At 41.5% G+C, this 23,920-nt stretch overlaps 1 protein-coding gene across 1 annotated transcript in view; it reads left to right on the plus strand.

The window, feature by feature from the left end:
• Positions 1–511: 511 nt before the first annotated feature.
• Positions 512–23,920, plus strand: part of CYP7B1 (cytochrome P450 family 7 subfamily B member 1) — a 124,945-nt gene continuing 101,536 nt past the window's right edge. The window contains exon 1 of the mRNA XM_084216356.1: positions 512–638. Coding sequence (XP_084072482.1) covers positions 541–638 — 98 coding nt within the window. The 5' untranslated portion in view covers positions 512–540. The remainder of the gene's footprint in view (positions 639–23,920) is intronic.

Consider the following 23,920-nt stretch of genomic DNA (forward strand, 5'->3'; position numbering starts at 1 on the left):
TGTATCAAAACCAAGCGGAGGTCAAAAGGCTGCCAGAGCTGCTATCTGTCCGAGTCTGGCACCGTTCGTACGGGGGACACGCCACGGCCACTCCGCCACCGAGGCCACGTTTGCGGGGCACCGAGACCCTCCCAGGGTGCCGTGACGGCTGAAAGGGATTGAATGGCGGGGAGCACTGAGATGCCCCCACCATTCCCGGGTCTCCGTCCTGGCACCTTCCCGCCTGATCGGAGCCTTTTCCCGGCAAGCCGAAGGCTGGGGCTCCCCCTCCTCCGCCGCCGGGAAGCCGCGGGGGCGGGCGGGCGCGACCCTCCCCGCGCTGGGCGCTCCCCGGGGAGGAGCCGGCCGGGTCGCACCGGGCCCGCTCGCCAAGTCCGGCTCCGAGCAGCCAAACCCAGCCCCCTGGGCTCGGGGTGGGCGGGGAGGGACGGCCGGCCGGGCGCCTCTCCTGCCGGGAGCGGGAGGACGGGCGAAACTTTCCTCCCCGGCGGCGGCGGCGGCGGCGAGGCACCAGCAGCCGCCGAGGCGAGCGCCGCCAGCATGGGCCCCGACACGCTGCCGCTCGGCACCTACGGCGGGGCGGCCGCCGCCGCCGCCCTGCTGCTCTGGGCCGTGTGCGTGCTCTGCAGGAGGAGAAGGTACCGGGGCGGGGGGCGGCCGCCGCATTCCTGCACGGCCGGGCCGGGGGAGCGGGGCTGCCGGGCGGGCGCGGCGCCGCCGAGCCGCGCATTGGGCCGCGCCGCTCTCCGCCCGCCCCTCCGCTCAGGCCGGCCCTATCAGCGCCCGCCGGGCCGGGGGCGGCGGCCCCCGCGGGATGGCGGCCCCCGGGGGCGGCGGGCCCCGCTGCGGCCGGGACTGGCGCGGGGGCCGCGGGCGGCGGCTGCGCCTCCGGGGCCGAGGGGGAGCCGGGGAGGCGCGGCGGGGGGCGGCGGCGGCGGCTTCTCGCCTGACCTCGGGCGGGGGCGGCCGCTGGCACGTGGGATTGTGGTGTCGCCTCCCGGGGATGCGGGGAATGCCGTGCTCCGAAAGCAGCTGTGCACGTAGCACATCCCCGGGCAGCTCGGCGTGTGTGAGCACACGCGACGTTGCGGTTTGCTGAGGACCTGCTGCTCCATAGAGCTGCGGAGCCCCAGAGCGGCCCGCGGCAGCTGTCCCGCGGAGCCCGGGGTGCGCCGGCCGTACCGGCAGCCGCTGCTGCCGCGGGGTTGCGACACCGGCCCCCGCTGCCCTTCTCCTTGTACCCAGTAGCTTGGGTCATAGACGTTCTAGTGACTTCTGTTAGTGTTACTCATGCTGTTGCCTTTAGTTTATTTCAAGTGTACAATCTATATAAACTCAAAGAAGGTACACACGTGTTCTGGGACATTTCAAGAAGAACGTGCAGGTTTTTTGATGGAAAAAGAACCTCTGTCTGAACTATACTTTCTGAATACCTGTTCCTTTATATACATTTCCCCGGGTATTTTTCACTTGATGAAGTGAAATGCCTGGCCACGTGAAGCCAATACTCGATGCTCTTCAGTGTCTCTTCTGCAACTGATGAATAAATGTGTGTAAAGGCTGACGGAGGAGGAGTGAAGAAGGGGAGGGATCAGTATTCACCGGATTGTTTGCTTATTTTAATTCATAAAATGAGATGTGTAGAAAATAATAGATGTAATTCTGAATAGTAAACTGCTCCTTTTCCTAGTAATTGTAAGTTATTTTGCAAGATGCAGACAAGGAAATGCAAAAAAATAAATTGCACTACTAGGTTCTAAAAATATTAGAAGGGCAGTCTGGCAATTTTTAGACCAATGTCCCTGACTTTGGGACCATGTATAGAATTAATTGAAAAACATTGAAAATTCGTGTTTTGATCCCAGAAGGCATCTGAAAACATAGAAGGGTTATTTTCATGGTGTCTGGTTTGAAACCATTATTACATGTGGTTTGACTTAGAGAGCCCAATGCATTCCTTAAGTGAGACATCCATCCCAATGTTTGAGCAGGGTCATCCCATAACATAAACTGCTTGATAGAGTAGTCTGCGATGATGCTTCATGCTTCAGCTCAGTGTATGAAATGGACAGTCGCTGCTTGAGAGGTCACTCCTCCTCATCATCATCCATGTTTCTCCACTGACCCTCTGTGAGCTTATTCTGGGAGTTAAACACATAAAAACTATTTATTTTTTCGAGAGGTTTAGTTTGCTGCCAGTCTAGCTCCCTACAGAACATCATCACAGAAAACCAAAGGGTGTCTTTTTAAAGCTAGAAGATATACTGCCTCAGCCATATTACAAACTTTGCCTGTCATTTGTTTAAATTCTAGTACAATTGTAAAAGAATTTTTGAAAATGGAAACAGGCAAAGCTGTTGCTTGTAAAGTTTTCAGCCAGATGTGAGTGGTAGGGGAAAAAGGATCAAAGAACCCACTCTGAATTATTTTTATGCCTCTTATGGCTGTAGAGTTTTTCAAGTGCAGTTTAGAGTCTACAGCAAAATGGTTTGTGTCACAGCAGTATGATGTTGTACAGAAGACCTCACAAGAAGGTGTACTGTCTTGTCCCAAAACCCAAACTGCTGTTTGATTAATTAACTACTTAAAAGCCTGTGCTGTTTCTCAGACCTGTATGAAGCACTAGTGAGCAAGCAACTGCAAGTAACAAATGGTAAAACCCATCAACCTCTGTGTGGTACAGCCCTCAGCAGAAGGTGCTGGTGTTGAGGTACTATCCTGCTCCAGTAAAATGTGCAATTAAATCTCTTTCTTTTAGCGTAAAGAAAGAAAAGAAATTATGGATGGTCTGTAGAGGTGCCTAGCAGCAGCCTGCTAATGTTCAACAGCCATTTCTATCTGTGGGAAGAAAAGCCATTCTAAGGGTACAGTGGATTAAAAGATGGGGTTAGAGCTTAGTTCATGCTTCTCAAATTTGGTGCAAGTCTGTGATCTCCCCTTGCTTATCAGTTTATCCATCCCCATGTGTCCTCCACATGGGGAGTGTTGGCAAATTACTCCATAAATAAATGCCAAAGTCAAGGCTATGTTCCTGGTCATGGATTGTAGCCATTTGGACAGAAGAGCAGACAATGTGGAGCTTGCCTGTGCTAGAAGAAATGTTGGTACTTCAGGCATGCATGTGCTCTTACATAAGTTAATATGTTGCATTAATGTTGGTATGCTTGTAGCAGTGTGTAAACCCTGTGTAAGGGAATCGTTGTGTTTAAGGTACCAAGATAAACTTTACCAGAATGATCAAATTTGACATTTTAACCACAGCCCTGCATGGATTCCATCAAGATTACCGCAGTAGGCAAGTGTGTGTATATATCAATGAAGAGCTTAAGTAAGTAAATAAACACCACTAACTTGCACTTCAGAGTTCCGTGTGTTTGTTTTGCTGGGCGATGCCTCTGTCCTGCTTGACTGAGGTGAAGCACAAGCACCTTCGTGGCTCTTGAGAGTTACACATCGAGGAGCATAGTGAGGGTTTGTATACCCTGGTGAAGAGAACTTTCTAAATCCATCACTGATGCTCCTTAAGCAGATGTTACAGGATTTCACCTTTTTTGGTATAAGGTGCTTCCCCTCTTTTTCCTCTCAGGCTGAGGTGCTCCTTACTGGAGCAGGAAAGGTGTTGTATTGACTTAAAATTTTGTCAGAAAAGGTGTTGTTTTGACTTAATCTGCTGTTGCCTTTTTCTGTAATGCAGTTGACGTAACCTGGCATTACAAGATTTGAGGGTGAATTCAGTACCAGTTTTCTCAGAGATAGAGTAGAAAGGAAGAGGAACTTCCTTTTGTATAAATGCTTATCATTTGAGTGCTTGTGGCAGTAATAACACAAAGGAAACTAATTGGAGTCTTTGCCAGGTTTTGTATCACAGATGGTGAAGAAAAAGAAGTAGAACAAAAGTTTCTGTAATCACAGAAAAAATTAATTTGAGTTAAACTCAATGTCAAATGAGTCTCGGTGCCTTCTGCATGCTAAGAGAGATCTCCCTCTTACTGGGTAGTGAAGAAAAGCCTATGTAGATTGATTGCTGGGGAATGTTTTTTCTCCAGAGAGCACTTCCATCTTGCTGCTGCATGAAAGTATTTCTGTTATGGCAAAAGTCGATGATTTCCTGGAGACTGTACAGATTATATTCTCTTTTGCCTTCATGTGTTACCTTAGTCCCAGCTTCATGTGGTTTTCTTTTGGTGTTTTCAAACTGCTTTTCCACTAGCTGTACACAGTGTCATGGAGCAGGAGGTGAGACGTCAGGTGAAGCTGACTCCCATTTGTCTTCCAGCGGTGATGCTGCCCAAGTCAGAGAAGGGCCCTTGAGATCTTCAGGGGCTGTGTCTCCTGCTAACTTCCATAGGTGTAGTACTATTCCACTTTTTCTTGCTCAAATTGATGCATATTTTTGGTTGCTAGTGTTCATTTCATGTCCATGACTGAAAATAGTCACAGATTGTAACCAAGAATTTGTGGAAAAGGCTGGGGTATTCTCTGACTCCCTCCTTGAAGAGCAGATGCTGCAAATTAATAGGAAGAAGGGGTTTAGGCTAACCACAGATTAAAACCACTGCCTTAGGGGAAGACGACAGTGGAGAGAAGTGGAACAAGAATTGTTGTGTCCCTATTTATCTGTTGAAATTGAATTCTTCTCCTGAGGTTTGCATTGCAAAGTTTTTTAGATAAAGAAAATACAGACCAAACCTGGAAAAAGGTTCCTCATCAGAGGTTCATAGTTGCTTGGAAAGTTAACACACCTCTGATGTGAGCTGCATCAATGACAGGGTTTATAAAAGTTATTCCCTCTGCAATCCTATTACTTTAAAATGAAAAAAGGTAGATTTACATTACATGATAGGAAGAAATTCTTTATGGTGAGGGTGATGAGACACTGGAAGAGGTTTCCCAGAGAAGTTGTGGCTGCCCCATCCCTGGAAGTGTTCCAGGCCCAGATGGATGGGGCTTTAAATCACCTCATGGCAGGGATTTGGAACTAGATGATCCTTAAGGTCCTTTCTAACCCAAACCATTCCATGATTCTGTAGGTTTGTAGGGTTGGTATTTTAATTATTAGGAACGGTCTTGATGGTCAGGATTGCTTTTGAGGAACGCTACGATATGTGGCACATATTGTGGTTTTACTTGACAGCAGTATAGGAATTTCTGTGCTGCATTAGATGGGATGTGTACCTTCTAATGTATTGTTTCTGACCAGTTTCTAATGCATCAGACCATGGTTTTAAAAAACCTCCAGACTTATACAGTGTAATTGTAGATTGAAGTCAACATAAGAAGAATTGCATGATACATTTCTCAGAAGGGATTTTGCTATGACCCAAGTTATGGATTTAAAGCCTTGTTGAAGCAAACTTGTCTTTCATTTTCCCTTTTATTCTATATTTTAAAATACCTATGATCTATACAATTACATGAGTCTAAGATACTTTTCCCCAAAATTGCTCTCTTGAACCCAGACAGATATTGTTGAAAAGAATATAGATTTTGTCTTTGCCTTCAAGAACATCTTATCCTTCTCTGTGACAAGCTGTGAGCTTGCTAACAGCTCTCTTACCAAGCGAATTGTAGTTCACAAGATGTCATCAGCCTGTCTTTTTTACCACTTCTGCTAATTTAGGCAATATGTTAAGGTAGTTTTCAGTTGGAGGGAACATCAGGAAGGACAGATAGAAGGATACCAGAAAAATCTGGCCTCTTCCTCCTTACCTTGGCCTTCTGCAGAGGTCTTTTTCTCCATTCTTTTGGTTGGACCTCTAGGGAGTGCACATGTTTTCATGACCTCCTTTTGTTTACTGTCATTGTCCGCTCTTACTCCACTCGGAAAAGGACTGAAGACTGAAACTGTTTAAGGCAGAAAAGTAACAGTTCTGTTTCTTAAGTAGCCTTAGGAAACCTTTCTTTCTCACCATCACGCTTGGGTTTTCTGTCAACTATTCATTGCTGTGCCAAGATGTGGTGGAAGCTTATTTCTTTGCTTGCTTCTACTGGTCAGAGCTTAAGTGAAGGTAGAATAAAATGAAGTCAGCAAAACTGTAACCTTCTCAAGGTGTAAAAGTCTCCATTCACAAGCTGTTGGTTTTTCTGATGGCTCTAATAGAACTGGAGAGCCATTATATCATGGTTCTTGCACAGTAGTGTGTTTCAATACAGGTTTTTCTTTTTCTTTATTTTTTTTGGTGCTGTTTCTCATCCTTCTGATTTGTAGCATCTGTGTCATGCAGATTTTGAGTTCCCCTTCCTACCAGTACTTTGAAGATGACACTAAAGATGAGACATCTTTTAGAAGATAATGAACCTTCCCAGTGATCTCTGATTTACAGAATTCTTTGCTTAAGGTACACTGCCACCTAGCAACAGTTTCCCTTCCCTCCCAGTTTTCTTGACCTACTTTGTTGGGGGTTGTTCAGCTTTATAGTTTATACCTGGTCTGGCCTTGATCAGCATCCAGAACCCGTCAGTAGATGCCATCCTGGAAAATGTACATGTGTGAGAGGTGGAGATATTTTTAGTGGCAATAAGAACTGCTAGCTTCTGGTTTCTGACTAAAGTACAATAGTTTGTACTTTCATGGGGTTTTTTCCTCCTCATATTTCTGTGTAAAGGGCCTATAATTTTTTTTTCCCCTTGGAATTACTGATTTTGCTTTCTTCTGTTCTTTATTCTTTGGAGCAAATAAAATTAAAGGGTGAGAATTAACAGAAATCGCTTTCAGCTCTTTTTATTATTTCAGTGCAATGTAAAGCATGGAGTGTCCATCTAGAGCACTGTAAACAAACACACAGAGCTTACAGAAAGTTCTGAACAATTAACCCTTCTGCTCCTCTTCCAAGCTGATAGTTCCAAAGGTATGAATGAGGACAACCCACGTGAATACATAGTGCTTCAAAAATTTAATTCATGCTTGCCACTATATATAGAGGAAGAAAGCAAGCTGGTTGGCAAATCTTAGCTGAAATGTTACAAATAAAGGCTGGTTTGAAGGAAGACAAAAAGGGGCCAATCCTAATCCTAGTGTCCCCTGACATGAGCTATGAACTACTTCTCCTCTAAGCGTCATGGTGAAATTTGCACCCCGATGTGTTTAATAACTGGTGATGTAACTGGAGAGCTGCATCATCAGGTGACTGCAGGATTTCCTGGAGTCTCAACTCACAAAGCTACCTGGGTCTCAGCTCCCTCAGGAAGGAGTCACTGGGATGCAGGGACTTTGCTAAGTCCCAAGCTTGCAGTTTTGCTTGTGCACTCCTCCTCAGTTTCCCTACTGTAAATTGGAGGTCATTGTGGTCTCTTGATTTACAGATAACACAGACAAATGCTTCACTGGGCACTCAGAGCGTTGTCAGAGATGCTGAAAAGAATTCTTGCATGGTATAACTGCTCAGCATATGCTGAGGAACTGTTGCTTGTCCATCCCTTTCTCCTGTATGCTGAAATACAATTTTAGGTATTGCATTTTTGCAATAGTCAGCTAAGTTGTTGGATTGTGCCAGCCGCTTTAGGGTTTTCCTCAGTTATGAGAATTGTGGTCCCATATAAAATTGTTGTTTGTTTGTTTGTTTGTTTTTGGGGTTTTTGTGTGTTTTTTTTGTTTTTTGTTTTTTTTTTTTCTGGTGTGGGTTTTTGTTTTTTTTTTTTTCCAGTCAAGTGTTTTGATTATGAAGTTGGGCAGGGCTTGTTTTGATAAAGTAATATAACTGTTCTTAGCACTCCATCTAGTCACTTATTTAACTTAGTGCATTGTAATGCCAGAGAGTGGGGGAAATACAGAAGCTAAAGGAAACAGCATACGTGCAATGTTAATACACTGTATGAAGTTAAGGAAAATCTCACTGTTAAGTTGGCAGTCTTTTTCTCTTTTATCCAAGTTTTATAGATCTCCTTGGTATTGGAGCCAGACTTGGAACACATTTTCCTGACTTCTAGTTTTGTGCTTTAACTTGCTGCCTTTTCTTTCCAAGACATTTACCATATATGTATGACATTATAGCTGTCTGGTAAACTAACTTTTTCAACCATGAGGCAGATTTTGAATTCTGATTTCAAACTTCAGTAGTGTTCTTTTTCTTTCCCCATCTTTTACTGATCCTCTTACAAGAAGCATGTAGGATTTTAGGCTAATATCCATTTGCATGCCGTCTGGGTGAATTTTGGCTGACTGAGAGTCCCATAAAACAAAAGTTTCCTCTTTACAAACCACATGGATCTTGGCTGTAGATATTCAGTCCCTTTCTCCACAAACTGTTTTTAATGGTGCCAGATTCTTCTGTTTCTTCTCCTTGTTTGGCACATGTCAGGAAAAAAAAAATCTTGGCTCTTGTATAGAACATATCTTGTTTCCTCTTAACTGCTCGTACTTTCTATTCGTAATTTAAATCAGCACAAAAATGCTATGGTTGTGCTTCTCGTGATTTAATCTTGTAGTTTCCTAAGCAATATTCCAATTCTCTTAAAAAAATAATGCTCTCTCATACTGTAGGCCTAGTGGTAGGAGGTTCTAGCCCAATGCAATGGATGCGTTCCTGTTGATTTTGGAGAATATGCATGGAGTCCTGGCAAAGGGGCCTGTTTAAGCCTGTGGAGGCACATGGAGAAAGAACAGATGAGCAAAATTAAGCTAAAATGGGGCGTTACAGGAGTGCCCTCTCCGCCATCCATCCAGTTTCCCCTTTCTGACACTGCAGTGAAAACCTGGAATCCAACACAGCACTTTGTAGGCTCACGTCCATAGTGGGTGGTTGAAGCCCGGGGATCTGTCAGAGAGCCTGTGTGTGTTTGTCACAAGCTACTCATTTTCCTTGCTGACCGCCTTACTCTGCACCCTTTGAGCTCTTGTATGAGTCAATGTGCTTCTGATGGCATAGGCAGAGTGCAGCACTGTGAAGTCTGGCCGTCTGTTTTATTGTGACTCCCCAGAAAATCAGCAAACTGCTTAATGGCCTGCTCTTTCCTTACCCCTTTGTCTTGCTTCTTATAAGATTGTTCCCAAGATTTCTCCTGAGTGGTCATTACAAATTTTTATGTAACTTGTCTTGTCTGAAATGATTTGGACAAAATTAGGAATTTTTCAATGATATGTTGAAAAAATTATCATAGAAAATTGCCACATTTCTTTACTTTTTGAAGTGATAAAGTATTTTTAAAAAAATTATAGTCTAATTTCAGCATGGTGTGAGAATGCAGAAATTTTGCAATTATTAGGTCTGGCAGCTCTGTTTATTTAAAAAAACAAAAACCAAAACCAGCCCAAATATTCCGTAACATGAAAAAACTGTTGCAAAAGGGTGGGTCTGCCCCTTTGTCACAGTGTGCTACTGTAATCTGTGAAGGTCTCCAGCTTTTTGACAGGGCCCCAAGGAAAACCAAAAAATATATTTAGAAACTCCCATTTTATCAGGTTAACAAAAGCAGGATGCTTAGGAAAGAAGGACATTTGCTGCTATCTCCTCAGAGAGAATTTGAATGACTTCCATTGCTGGTCTACTCACCTGATGCTACAGTAGTGTTTGGTCATCGTCCCTAGCTGGAAAGTACTGCTCTGTGTTTTCTTCTTCAGTGCTGGCCTGGCTTTTCAGGTTACAATAGCTTGTCTTCAGAGCTTCTGGTGTGAGATAGATCATAGCCATGCTAATTCTCTCCAGCTGGTTTTTCAGCATGAGAAGCTTTGGAAGTCACATTTGGGAAGCTTATCTTAAAATAGCTCAAAGAGTGGATTGATGGCAAAGCATAATTTTTTCCTTCAGTTGTTCAGGAACTGATCTGCAATATTTACTTAGCTCAGACATATACTTCATTAAGACAGAAAAATGTCCATGGAAGATTTACTTTTGTTTTGGTTGGTACTAGTATTTGTAAATTGTTTCCAGTGCGTTATGTGTTTCCTCCATATCCCTCTCAAAAACTTCTGTTAGTCTATTGGAGCAAATTTTATAATGTTTTTAAAAGATTTTAAGATGACTAGGTTAGTTTCAGCAAAACCATTGTGCTTAAATAGCAAATTTCCTAGACCTACAGCTGAGGGTGAGGCGTGGTGCCAGAGCCCGTGCTTCAACATTCATCTGCGATTCCTGTTTAAAAAGTAGCAGCTGTGTAGCTGTACCAGAAGTGAAAATGTCTCAGTTCAGGAGTCATCCAAGAATCAATTGTAAAACATGATGAACCCACTGAATTGATATTTGGAAGGAAAAATGAAAGTGCTGTGAGAGCTGGCTTGTATGTGGTGCTCTTTTTAACCTTAAGTACATGCCTGAAAGACTCTCACTGAACAGCAGTGGGACTTAGATGTGTGTATCTGATGGTGAAATGGAGCCCATGGTGCATGACTACACAAAAGATGTCGAGGCCTCTCAGTGACAGTTGCCATCACAGTGTCTGTGGCTGATGGTGATTCATTTCTAGGCCCTGGAGCAAGGGCAACAAGCCGGGGTCAGAGCCTGGGCTCCTTCTGAGGACCACATGAGGGAGACTCGGAGTTTGCGTCCTAGCAGCTTGCACATAATATCCTTTAAAGCCAGGTTAAATTACCTGTCACTGTTAAGGCTCGACACAGAATTGTTCACAGCAGGACTGGAGAGGTTCCCCCTGTATGTCAGTGCTCAGTGGCTTGGGAAACAGCTGCTTGCGCAGTGTCTGGTTTTGTGGTTGAACAGACAGCTCAATTTCTGGCATTGCTTCTTTAAGAGACAGAAATTATAAGCAAGCTTCAAAGAAATCTTGCATATGTGAATGAGTCAGAATTATTTTTTCTTCTATAAGCTGTTTAGTTTCTTGCATCTTTATGTGGTGAAAACACTGCTAGATCCTACTTGGTATTACCACCTTATGAGTGAAGGGGCTTTTTTCACAACCTTGGGACTTCCTTACATAGAACCACATCAGCTGTAATAAATTCAGAGCCTTAAAAACCTGTTGTTATGAAGACTTTAAAATAAAACTGTGCGGGCTGTGTCTGTTTGGTGGTAAGAAGCTAAAATAAGACAATGCTGAGATCCGTTGGGCTCAAGAGAAAGTTCAGGTTTCCTGCTTTCATGATTTCCATTCCAGAAGGAAAGCTTTGTGTTTCTATCTTGGAAGCCCAAGTCTAATAAAGCACAGTTATTGTGACCCATCCAGTCTTACTTCCCACATAGTCTAGTCCTTTGCAATGTCTCCTGCATTTGCTATATTAAATTGTTGTTGTGTTTGAACACAACTGTGCATGGAAGGATGTCCTGCCTTTGGTTTATTTTTTACTTTGAGGGATGTTCTTACCATTCTGTTTTCACTTTCAGAAAAGAGGGTGGGTTCACTCTCATTAGTGTATATATATATCCTTTGAAACATTGAGAAGATTTAAGCAAAAGTTATGAAAAATGTCCTGAGATGTCATCCAGTACTAACAAACAAGTTCATCTCCTGTTCAAAGTATTAAATACTGCTGTTGCAAATAAATGCCTGCTTAAATGCAGGTGTATATTTAAAGGCATGGGCAAGTTCATATGACACATCTTTACTTGTGTCTCAGTAGCAATTTAGTGGGGACTGAAGCAACTTGCTTTTTATGTTTTCTCCTCCACTGCCAAGAATGTTTGTGTGGACCAGTTTATGTGTGCTGCCTGCTGCTGCTCTGTAGTCTCTGCATTGCATGCTTGCTTCATTGTTTGGAGAAAGAGATCAGCCAATTCTTTTAACGAAGACTGTGAAAGCCAGAGATAATTAAAATGGGGCCAGATGAACCAGTGCTTCATTTTTTTGCTGAGACATAAAGAAAATCTTGTTTGTTTTGTTTTGCGCACTATTTCAACATATTTTGTTATTAATAATATCTCTGAGACTATTGTTTAGGAGTGAGGCATATGTGTTATCTCATGCCTCCAAATTGAGTTGCAGCAGTTCCAGATGCACGGATCTCAAATGCACTGTAGAAATGCACTTAGAAGAAATGTGAGGTATAAAGCTGTTTAAACTGTAGTGATACAGTTGGTTTCATCAAAATGAAAGCCCAGGAAGATTTTTCTTGTGATTGTTTTTAGCACAAGTACTATGTGCTGATTTGGAACATCAGATAGTTTCTGTTATTAGACCATGTGAAAAAACCCTTCCATATGTGCATGTAGTTGCAACTTTGTAGGTAATTGGTGATGTTGGAAATGTTGGGTATGGTCTCTTGGTCATTGGATTGACGACTGCACACCTGGCTCAGTTCTCAGTGAATGACCGTGGTGTTGGGGGTGACTGGAAGATGGAAATCCCCATGTGTGCTATGATGGTGGTGGATTCCAAACTGAAGGTTGCCATGTGTGCAGGGCATTTTCACCTCCACAGCTTTTGTTCAGTGGTCAGGATCCAAGGCTGTGGGTGACAAAACCCCTGCTGTTGCCACCTCTGGTATCCTGTTTAGTCTCAGGTGCAGTGATCATTTACAGCTGCATCTTCAGCCCTGCTGTGTCACATCCTCCTTTTTACTTTTTGTGGCAAATATCAAATCATCTCCTTAAAGGCAGTAGGGTGCTAGAAAGTCTCTCCTGCTCATGGCAGTCAGTGGATTTCTTAAGATTGTGGAAGGGGTGGATTAGTTAATTGCCTGCTGAAGTGTGCATTTTACTGCAAGTCAGCATGGAATAACGTAGAATCATAGAACCATAGGTTGGTTTGGGTTGGAACGGGCCTTAAAGATCATCTATTCCAGCTCCCCTGTCATGGACAGGGATGCCTTTCACTCGATCAGGTTGCTCAAAGCCCCATCCAACCCGGCTTTGAGCACTTCCAGGGATGGGCATCTTGCCCATCCTTGGGCAGTCTGTTTCAGTGGACATCTCTTTCATTTTCCAGGGTTGGGTCAGTCAAAGCAGCCTCAATACATAAGAATTTGCATGCTAAATTTCTCAGAACTGCTCTGTTTAGGGGGAAGCAACCAGCACATTTGGATTGCATCATACAGGTAAGTTTCTTGGGCTCTTTTGCAATCTTTTCATAATGATTACAACCTGACTGCAGAGTGTGGCTGCTGTGTAGCTCTAGATTTATGTCACTAAAGGATAAAGTCTGTATTTTTCACTCCTCATTTTTACAGCAGGCCTTATGTTTTGTATCATCCATTTTGTTCTGCTAGATATTAGAGTACTTTTTTTGGTCTGGTCTCTCAGTTCACGTTTTTTACTGTCCACAAAATTCATTGTGCTTTTTGGTAATTGTCTTCATGAATTGTCATTGTTATGCTCAGAGGATAAGCTAGGCTAATGAGACCCTTTTTTTTCATTTGAGTGAGTTTGCTAATTGCTTTTATCACACTGGAACCTGTAAGGGGATTTTCTGTGGACAAAATGACAACAAAAAAATGAAGCACTTTTGTTGGTAAGTCACCTGGCAATTCCTCATGGATCCTCAACATAGCTAACATGAGTGACTCCTTAATACCCAGTGCCTCTAATTGCCCTTTATTTCCTCTCTGTTTTCCTTGTGTGGGATTTCTCAATTGATGGGATGAAACTTGAGAGCAGGTTGTGATGGAGTGCATCTCCAGTCAGCAGTAGAAAGAATAAAAGAATGAAATTAGGATGGTCAGCATGCATCAGGAAGAGAAATTTCATCCAGCCTCCTGCCCTGTCCTGTGGTTGTGGCTGATCTCTTGCCATCTCAGTTCATAACTTGTATTATTACTTCCCTAACAGCTCAGCTCACGGCAGGACCCTGTCACTAGGGGTGCAGACCTAAGGGGCGAGGACTTCCAACACTTACCCTATTCAAGGGGTCTCTGCTTTCCCAATTATCAGTTTGCCTCCATCTCCTTCCCCAAGTCTTGCTAACTGTAGTGAACACCACCCTTAGCAATCATGTACCCCCAGAATCGTATAATTATTTTCAGCATGAGGCTGGCATAAGGTTTTTTGAAATTGCTAAGAAAGTATAATTGAATCAATTTCAAGCCCCAGAAATGAGATGGCAGCTGTTAGTTGAATGTATCTAAAAGGTGGCAGCCTACTTGAGTCTTGGGTTTACCTGTGTTCTAGTTTTGAAGAAAATTTACCTTGAACCTAATAGAGTTTATTAACCAATAATTTAAATTATTGATGTTTATAAATTTCACTAGGTTTATGTTAAATCAAGATGTATTTGGATTTTTTTTTTGTCCTGCTTGAAGTTTTCCCCTTGAGCACTACTGTAGTCCTTTATTATCTTTGACTTTGTCAAGAGTAGCTTGAATGCTTCTTGCCTTTTCTGCCATACCTGCCTTCTGCAGGACTCCTTGCAGGAAGGGATTAGAGCCATTGCTATTCTCTTCATTTATATAATTCTGTCATTGCCTTGACATCAGTGTAATCTTCTTGACTGGCTGATCAAACTGATTTTCAACAGTTTTAGACAGAGTAAAAAATTAGTGCATTTAGGTCTTCCTTGATTTTTCTGGCAGTTTTCTCTGTCATTCAGACTAACAGTTTTTTCTTTATCTCAACTCCCTTTTGTATTTTTTTCTGTGCTTATCTTCTTTGTTATATCTACTAGAGCTGGAATTTTCTGACTTTTAGATCTTTAATTCTTCTAATCTTATGTCAAAGCAGTTAACAAATGATAACAGACCCTTATCAGACTTTGAATTATTGCAGCATTCAACATGAATTTTTTGCCTTACTTTAGACATTTGAGATTTTCTACAAATTTTGATAAACCTGGGGTTTTATTTTTGGATATTTACTCACAGCATAGAGCTTTGATGATAGCTGCATCTTAATCGTACAGCCAAATGATATCTCTTCTGTAAGTGGTGTGTGTAGATTTAGCCTTTTTGTGGTTCATAGCACATTGATAGCAACTGAAATACTATTGCAGCAAGAAAATCTGTTCAAAATCATTGCAAATCCTGCTGCTGTAGGCTTCAGAAAAGGGAGAAATGCTCTGGTTTGTAGTGCTGTTTCTACCATGAAGCAGCTTTGGATTTTGTTACAGAGGAAGGGTTTGAAATTTTACTTTGCAGGATGAAAATACACAGTAGTTAAGGGTGCCTTTGGGATAACTGCAGACTCTGGGCTCTTGGTGACATGTTAAAGACCAGCAAAAATGTTGCAGCCTGGCTGCATTAGATGGGTTTGGGGTTTGTCCTCCCACCAGGGCTGTGCCTGCAGAAGCCCTCTGGCAGTGGCAGCAGAACCTGGGCATGCAGGGGGTTGCCGTGGTAGCTCTTTCTGGTTGAGGAGCCACCTTTGCATGTCTGTTTGAGACGTGTTTGCTCACATGGAATTTACTGATGATTAGGGCAGACCAGGCCATACAGGAAGGAGTGGAAACATTGATGCTAAAGACATGCAGCCTGACCATGCACAAGTTCTTTGCTTTTGCTGGACTTCATGATCTCACTGTATTTACATGTGGTGACTTGCCTCACCATGTAAAGGATAATTCTTGGCAAGTTTAGTTTGGATTCACAGAAATCCCCTTGCATTCTGATTCATTGAAGTGCTGAATGATGGCTCTTTATAAGTCTTTGAATGGTTTTGGTTTTAGTGAGACTTGAGCGTCTAAGTGGATCAGAAGCTCAAGTGTTTTGACGCATCAGCACTTTCATGCTGAGGCAAATGTTAATTTCTGGTTTGATGGTATGATACTGATTCTACAGCAGTATTTCCTCTCCTTAGTGCTACTAATTTCTGGGGGGGGCAGGGGGTAGGGAGGAATGTGGTTCTAGTGTTATGCTTTGAACAGAATTTCAAAGTTCATTGAGGAGGAGACCACTTCTTGTTGGTAACTGAGGTTACTTAAAAATAACACTTTCACTTCCGTTTACATACCCATGCAGGATGATAGCTTTCAAGACTGGGGCTGGTTCTAGGTTTCTTTTTATATGCAACACCACTTATGTTTGAATTTATGGATTGCATGGAATTGTAATGGCCACATGGCTCTGATCATGAGGGAGCCTCTTTTCTCATTCCCAAAAATGTGAAGCAATGACATGTTTCTCAAACTCCCTCCTGGGTCTGTAATACTATCAGCTATCAACTGCCTGTGGCTAGAAAGAGTTGCTATTTCTGCTAAACCTACCCCTTCTTTTTCTTTCCATGAGTTGGCACGCTTGTGCTTAACCACACTGGCTAACGAGTCTGATCTGGTCTTTCCCAGCGGGATACTAACTTTTTAAAATCAATCTGAAGCTTGTTCCCCTTTCATGAAAATATGGGGAGGTGTAATCCTGTTGACTTACACAGAACAAAAGTACTCTGTTTGAGTTGTTGAGAAGGCTGAAGTCTTTAGAGCCTTTTTGCAATTGTAAACAGTAAGATGCAGAGTCATGGACTTCTGTCTTCTGGCTGTGAACCAGTCAGATGTGAATTTTCTGTAATCATGATGATGAAACTAATAACATAGTTGCTAAATGTCATGAAGTGGCTTTTGACCCACAAAGTTTTTCTGATGTTATAGTGTTTGGTTTTGTTTTGGGCATCTAGAAACTAAGATAGAACTTCTTTAACAAAATCCATCCTGAGCTTGTGAGAGCTTCCCAGAAGTTCTTCATGTAGCTTCCAGCTGAGCAGATTGTTACTGTGGAATTTTTAAGAATTTCTTGTGGTCACTTTAGTACAATATAGTTCCTTCTATAGTATGAACAAAAGTAGTAAAAATAATGGGCTTTTCCTATTGTGAAATGTGCCCGTGTTTCTGTGCACGTCTTCCCACAGAAACCAGCAGTGAGGGGAGAAGGAAGGTAGGCTGGCGGGAATCCCAGCGTACTCATGGGTGAGTCACAGGACCCAGTCAGTGTCTGGGAAGCAATCTTTGTCCTGCTCTGCAGACAGAGCCACACAGAGCTAAATTATTAATTTTAATTTTTTTTTCAAAATTTGCCTCATCTGTGATCAGATTCATGCCATTGCAATCATGAAGAGTGAGTCCTCTGCTCTCTCTTTCCTTACCATCAGGAGTATCACTTCTCCTAAACCTGATGTTCAATCCTTAACTAGCAGTTTCTACTTCAAATTTAAAATCATTCCTTTTTTAGGTGTTTTTTCCTAAAATAATGAAGATTGAAATAAATGAGAAGACAACTCCAGGGTAAAATGAGAAAGGTGTAGGGTAGGTATTTTTATTGGGGTAGAGTAGGTGGTAAAGCTTTTGGAACCAAAGAGAGCTCATGAGAAGAGAACTGCAGACCAAAAACCCCTACTCTCTTTTGACTACTATCAGACTCAAACATTGCTGCAGTCTTAGCCTGCTAATTAACCACAACTGATACATTATGGATGCTTGTAAGGAAGCAGTTTTCCTTTAACACTGGTTTAACTCCTGAAGATACTATTTTAAGTGGGTTTTTTAAATCTAAGCTTTACTTTCATTTACCTGTACTGTTTGGTGTCAAAAATATCAATAAGTTTCATGGGAAGCATCTTTTATGAAGTATGACATAGGTCTTGTCAGCCTACAGCTTTATGACAATGACTTTTAAAAGGAAAAGATCTCTTCTTCTTTTTTCTGTAAAATTGATTTCCATTGCTTGCTATTTTCTTTAGTGTCAATTACCATTTCTTATCAATTCAGGCACTTGGAGATGTTGGAACTGAAAGTGCAGTACAACTTCTCTAAAGTGAGTTTGTTTCGTATAAATGTGTTGAAATGTATGTGTTTTCAGAGTTCACTTACGATATTCTGAGCTTGCATTTTTCCCTTTTTTTTTTTTTTTTTTTTTTTTCTTAAACCACAAAACATGTTAGGCAGCCACACTGAGATTTGTGATTTGACTCCCCAGCATGACTATGGGGCTGCAGCTTTGGCAGTGCTGGAATGGTGCTGTTTGTGTGCTGTATTGATGATCTCTAAATTATGGCATCTGTGGTGGGCTGTGCTGATTCTTGGTACCCAAAGGTCATTCTGACTTTGCTACTGTAGTGATGCTACACTGGGACTCAAATCGCTTTTGCTTCAACACTGAAATAGAAATGCTGATTGTTCAGCACTAAATTTCATGGCAAAATTTAGTTCATTATTGCACTGTCATGTAGTGCTGTCTGAAACTTTAACCTCTTTTTACAGGCCGATTAGTCAAGAGTTCAGTGAGCAGTTAGTTTGTCCACACTTGGGATTCCACACTTTGTGTCATCTGCTTTTTCTCAGCTTTGTGTGTGAGAGCACCTGACACACACATCTCCCTAGGAAGCCCTCCTAGTTCCTCACCCTTATGCTAATGCCAGGGGTGCTGTGAGGATCCAGACTGGTTTTCATGTCCTTTGCAATATTTTTGGACTGATGAACTTCACAGGCTTCATTGAAGTTGCCCATTTACTGCAGAGATCTGGTGTGTGCTGGGTGCATCTGGCAGGGCAAGGAGTGCCTCCATTGCTCATCAGGGAACATCCTGCTGTGTAAGAAGGTTTTAAAAATTTCCTTTCAAAAAATGTAATTAGAAACTTATCAGGGGGAAACTTGTGTACAAGATAGGATGGCTTGGATTTTCTCATGGATGAAAAGTAATGGCTCTCTCATAAGCAGGAGTAACAGAAGAAGGTTGATACAGTATTAAGAATACAGTAATTTCATCTTGTCTTATTAAAAGTGATGACTGTAACAATAATTTATACATTTTTTAATCAGGAAAGAATATGGAATAAAGACCTTCAGGCAACTTGTTTGTAATTCCACTAAATGTACTCTGCCTCACATAAAAAGTTGATAAGTCTTTTTTGCTCTGCAAAATCAAAATGAAAATTGCTTTCCATTTTTTCAACCTGGTTCTTCTGCCAGATTTGTTATGTTGGGAACATGATGTGGTGAAAAAGGCATCTGTAACCTCAGGCTCTCAAGAAAAGGCCCATGTTTTATACATTATTCTCTTCTCTTCGATGGATACCTTCTAGGAAATGTCTTTGTTAGTTGTTCTTTTTTTCCAGTACAGAAATACTGCTTCAACATGTTCTTTGCTGAAATGTCAGCGTTGTGCTGTTGTGTAGGTGGTAGTATGTATTATACACAGTTTTCAAAACCTGAATAATCAGTGATGTGCATGACTTTGCCAGGGAAAACAAATGGCTGTGTCATTTTGATTTCGGTATATCAAGAAAATGTAACCTATAAAAGTTAATTAGCATTCTTCCAGAAGGGGGTTGTTTAACTAACATCTTTATTTCCATGTTTTCAGTTTTGTCAGAAGTTGGAGGGGAGTGTTTTATTCTGTTGCTAATGTATACCCATAGATTTGCAGAGTACTTCACGGAGTTTTATCTACCATGCATCTGTCCTTCATTTCAGCAAATGGATAGATTTTTTCACTGACTTGAACAACCACTTAAATGCACTGAAAAATTTTATTCAGTCTTTCATGTGATTTTTTTACATAGTTTTTTATAAATAAAATTCCTTGAGGCTGGTAGTGTTCATGTTATCTATCAAAATGAGGTTTTGCCAGTGATTTAAACAGAAGAAATCCTGTAATTTGTCGCTGAAATCCTGACCATCTGCATCACTGGTCACTGCAGTCAGTTGATGTATCTCCACCTCTCATGAATTTGGTTCTCAGGTAGGCTCAGTTCTTCCCATTATCCTGGCTATTACTGCCATTGCGTGCACGAAAGTTTCTGGTCTGAAACAAAACTGAAGTTTGGGCACCCATGGTACTGAATGAAGTAATATCACTTTATTTTTGTGTATAACTGCAATTCATTAGCCTTCCTCCATCACTTTAAAAACTAACTGAGAGAAGGTGTAGCTATTTGCACACCAGCATTACACAACTGTGCTAAGTGATAAAAATTTGAGATCAGGTTTCTCACACACTGACTTCTTGTCCACTGTTCTGTAAATGCGTGCTTGAGACTTTAATTTTGGAGTCAACTGTGATCTTTTGTTACAAAACTATATACTGAAATGTTTGGTGTCCTTTAATGCAAAGCACAGATGGTGGCTGGAGGTTGTGCAGAGACTTCAGCATCCTAACTGCCTATCCTCCTCCTTGCTTAACCGAGCCACGGGGAGTTGGAGATCTCTAGGTTTGGCTGAAAAAGTGATCAGGAGCAAATATTGGAAAGATAGTGGGATTTTTTAGTCAAAGTGAGGGATAACTGAACAAATGGTGGCAGGGGGAGGGACTGGGGGCAAAGGAATTTGACAATTAACAGCGCATGGAAGACTGAATGGTAAATAAAGTGCTGTTGTTTCTGCCTTACTGTTTTTCAGAAGACATTTCTGTGTGCCTGGTTATGGTTAGGCCTCTTCAGAGTATAAGGTGTTTGATTTTGTCATCTTTTTGATTATAAATCCAAGTGAGAGCATCTACTCTGACCCTTTTCTAGAAATAGGCCTTAGCATTTCATTTGGTGGTCCAATACCATCATGTCTTTGGAGAGTATACATCTCCCAGACCATCCCTGTGTTTTCCTGGAAGCCAGCTCCTTTTCTTCCTCATCCTCTTGTTTAAAATACCATGTTTATAACAAGGGTTTGTTGTTTCCCTGTCACTGGTGGTTGCTATGTGTTTCTCTAAGATGAAAGCCTGCTTAGTTTTTTCATTTATCTGAATTTTTGCAAGCCTCTTCATTTACCTATGGGGTGGTTGATTCCCTTCCCTCTTTAGAGATAGTGTCTTAGTAAGAGGTTATTTTGGGCAAAAAGCCCTGTTTATGTAGGATTAAATTCAAGCCCCCCCCCCCCCCCCCCCTTGGCTGATAACTAATACCATTCCCCATATTTCCAAGCCAGTATGCTTTCATAGAAAGTTTAGCTTTCTTTTTATATTTTTCACTGTTTCTAATATGCTTCCTCAAATTTTTAGTCTTACCAACTATATTTTGAATTTTTTCCTGTGAGGGTTCCAAATGGCCATTCGCAATAAACTAACTGACTCTGGGGCTGAGAGACGTAGTTACAGAGGAACATTACCTGTGAAAGAGAATACCCATTAGAAGTAAAGTGTGGGTAGTATAAACTTTAAAGTAAGACTATGCATTTTATGTATTATACCATAGGATATCCATTTTTGACCTTAGTTTTCATTAGTAAATGTTGTTTACAGTTCTTTACTGACCCAGGTTTTCCCTCAGTTTTCCAGTCTTTGGCACTTTGGCTAATAGAAATTCAAATTCTCTCAAAGAATTCTAAATTTCATTTACATTTTCTCTTTGTAATTTTATCCTCCTGAGTTACAACTATTAGGCTTTTCTGTAACATTTGGAAACTGTTCTTTAAAGCTGTTGACTTTGGAACTGTCCATGTTGGACATAGTCCAGGATGTGGTTTCTGATAACTGCAACACCAGCTTCCAGCCCAGTGATTTATTACATCTCTGTACGCCTGCATAGTGACTCTATCTTGAGCAGGGTATCTCTGTTGATGGTAAGAGGTGAAAACTCTAATGGTGTTTTCTGTCTGCCTGGCACTCAAAGAAAAGCCCCTTCACAGCAGAATAATTTTATTTCATATACTGGATGTGCATGAGGATGAGTGCAACCCTACAGTGTGAGAACAACTTTATTAATGATGCACAGTTTCTTTATCACCCCTTCATCCCCAAACCACCCAGGTGCAGAGCTGTAGCTGTGAAACCACAGTGAAACTGGGCAGTACCATGGCTTTGTTGGGCCGTGGGATCAGCAAACTATACACAGCCATGACCCTCCACCCCTCTGTGCTTCTGATGCAGAGTTCAGCATGAAAAACCACCTTGGGAACCCAGCTGGGTGTTGAGGGCACAGACCAAGCAGAGGGACAGCCTTCAGGAGCTCTCAGACATGTCAGCATCTGCCCTGCTGATTGCCAGAGCCTGTTCTGAGCTATGCAGTTCCAGCTTTGCACTGCCCTCCAGCTTTGGTCTTCAGTGGTGGGAGTCAGGGAAACTGTAGTTCTTGCAAATGAGACTTTGCTTTTCTATGGATACTGTATAATGTACGTAACTTAACCATCTGTTTCAATCTCTTTTGAACTTTCAGCTCTAAGGAATAGGTGACACTGGAAAAGTTCTCAGAGCACTGTATTTTTGACTGCTTTGCATAGTATGCAAATGCCAGATATAATAGAAACAATTTTAAGGCAAACTCAGTAATTTCAATCAAGATCTTAAATGATGTGGAGATCTGGTGAGGAAGAGAGAGTGAAAGATTGTTTCCAAGGTCTGGAACTGAGAATGGGTGTAAAGATGGGGAGTGTGCCAGTAGCAGGATAGGCAGGCAGGAGCAGAGTGTAGTGCACCTTATGAGATGCACCAATTCTTTTTGGGCATGGACAGGTTTAGTAAAGATTTGAACAGTAGCAAAGTTGAAAAAGAGTGTGTCATATGCGCAAGTATCTCTTAAGGTGGAGTAGGCTTTTGTACATGGGTTTGGGTGAAGGTGGAGACCTGGAATAGGTGTCACCTATTTCTTAGAGCTGAAAGTTCAAAAGAGACCTGAAGGTGAGAGCAAGATAAACATTTAGTCATCAGCTCAGACTTCCCACAGGCTTGTGAGCTGTGTAATGGTACTCTGGAAAAGCCCAAACAGACAAATATTTGTGTGGTGAAGACATGGGATGGACAGGAAGGTGTTTCCAAAGACCTGAGAAGATTTATGCTAAGTTTAGTATCCTCTTCTTAAAATGGTGAATTATGAAGGAAAAATTTGCAGCAGAATATTACTATGCGGAGGCCATGGACATTTGGTTGATTTTGCATTAGCACAGAATATGCTTAAACTTTCTGTCTCTCTAGAGACATTTTCACATTCTGGGGTATTGCTGTGTTAGAGGAGAAGATGAGATCTTACTGTATTTGAGTTTGAATGAAGAATTATAAAGAAGATATCAGGGAGGAAAATAAAAGAGGAATTTCAATAATCTGGTGAGTACTTTTCTGGGTTAAATGTTCTATCGTACTCAGTTAGTGACCTCACAAAAAAACCCCCAAATTTCACATTTCCTTTGCCAAATAGGAAAAAACACCACATTATTTATACCTAGATAAATATTCATTACAGTATTTTGTGCAATTCATAATTTCATTTTACCTTAAATAATGGTGAAAAATGGAGAGATAATATATATGTGTATTAATGCCAAATGACATGAGCTTCCATTTAAAAAGTTTTCTTGGAAAAACCAGCAGACTTATCCCCTCCAGTACTGAAAGAACTGGAGCTATTGCTCTATATAGAAATTATAAGTGACTATAAAACCTATCTGAATTAACTGCATGAAATTAATTCCATGAGAAAGGGTTAATATGTCATTATTACAATAATTACAAGTCTTGGAAAAAGAAGCATTGCTCTAAGTGAGAAAAAAAGTGTTGCATTCAGTTCAAGCTCTTATTGAGAGGTTGCATTTATTTTTTTTAAAACTATTCTACATTTTACTTCTGTAGTTCTGTATTTCAGTGTGGGGATGAAAAACACACCTTCCACAACGAACCCCTACTGTAATAAGAATTACACAAATGGGCAATAGTGCTTTTATGCTTCTATAGAAGTGTAACATTTATTTTTATCTACCTATATATATATATAATATTTAAAACTAGTCCTTTCTCTCTTGTCAGTGTGCTGTGCCATATGGTGCCGAGCAACATGCCAGATGATAAAAATATTCCTAGAACATATGATATCATCAGTCAATTCAAGAGGGGTGAAACTTCTTGACCAAAGCATTTGTGGCTTTGATACATTTTCTTAGGTGTAAAGTGTATATTTTGAAATGATGAAGTGTGTCCAAGAGGTCTCCTTTGAATTTGCATAAGCAAATTCTAAAATACTATCTTAGAACATTTTGCTCGTTAAAACCACGGAAACTAAATAAATTTTGTTTTAACAAAGGAATTCATGGCAAAGTAGCATTTCTTTTCATAGCAAAAAATGATTCACTACCTTCCCTTCAATATATATTGGTGATTGCTCTGGTATTGGAGCCATGCCATGAAGAATGGCGTCTCTCTATCTCCCTTCTCCACTTGCAGAGAAGTCAGAACACAGTGCTTGGTCAGAGGATGTTCATGTTTGGT

This window comes from Fringilla coelebs (assembly GCF_963513975.1).
Source record: "Fringilla coelebs genome assembly, chromosome: 1".
In the NCBI taxonomy this organism is placed as follows: Eukaryota; Metazoa; Chordata; class Aves; order Passeriformes; family Fringillidae; genus Fringilla; species Fringilla coelebs.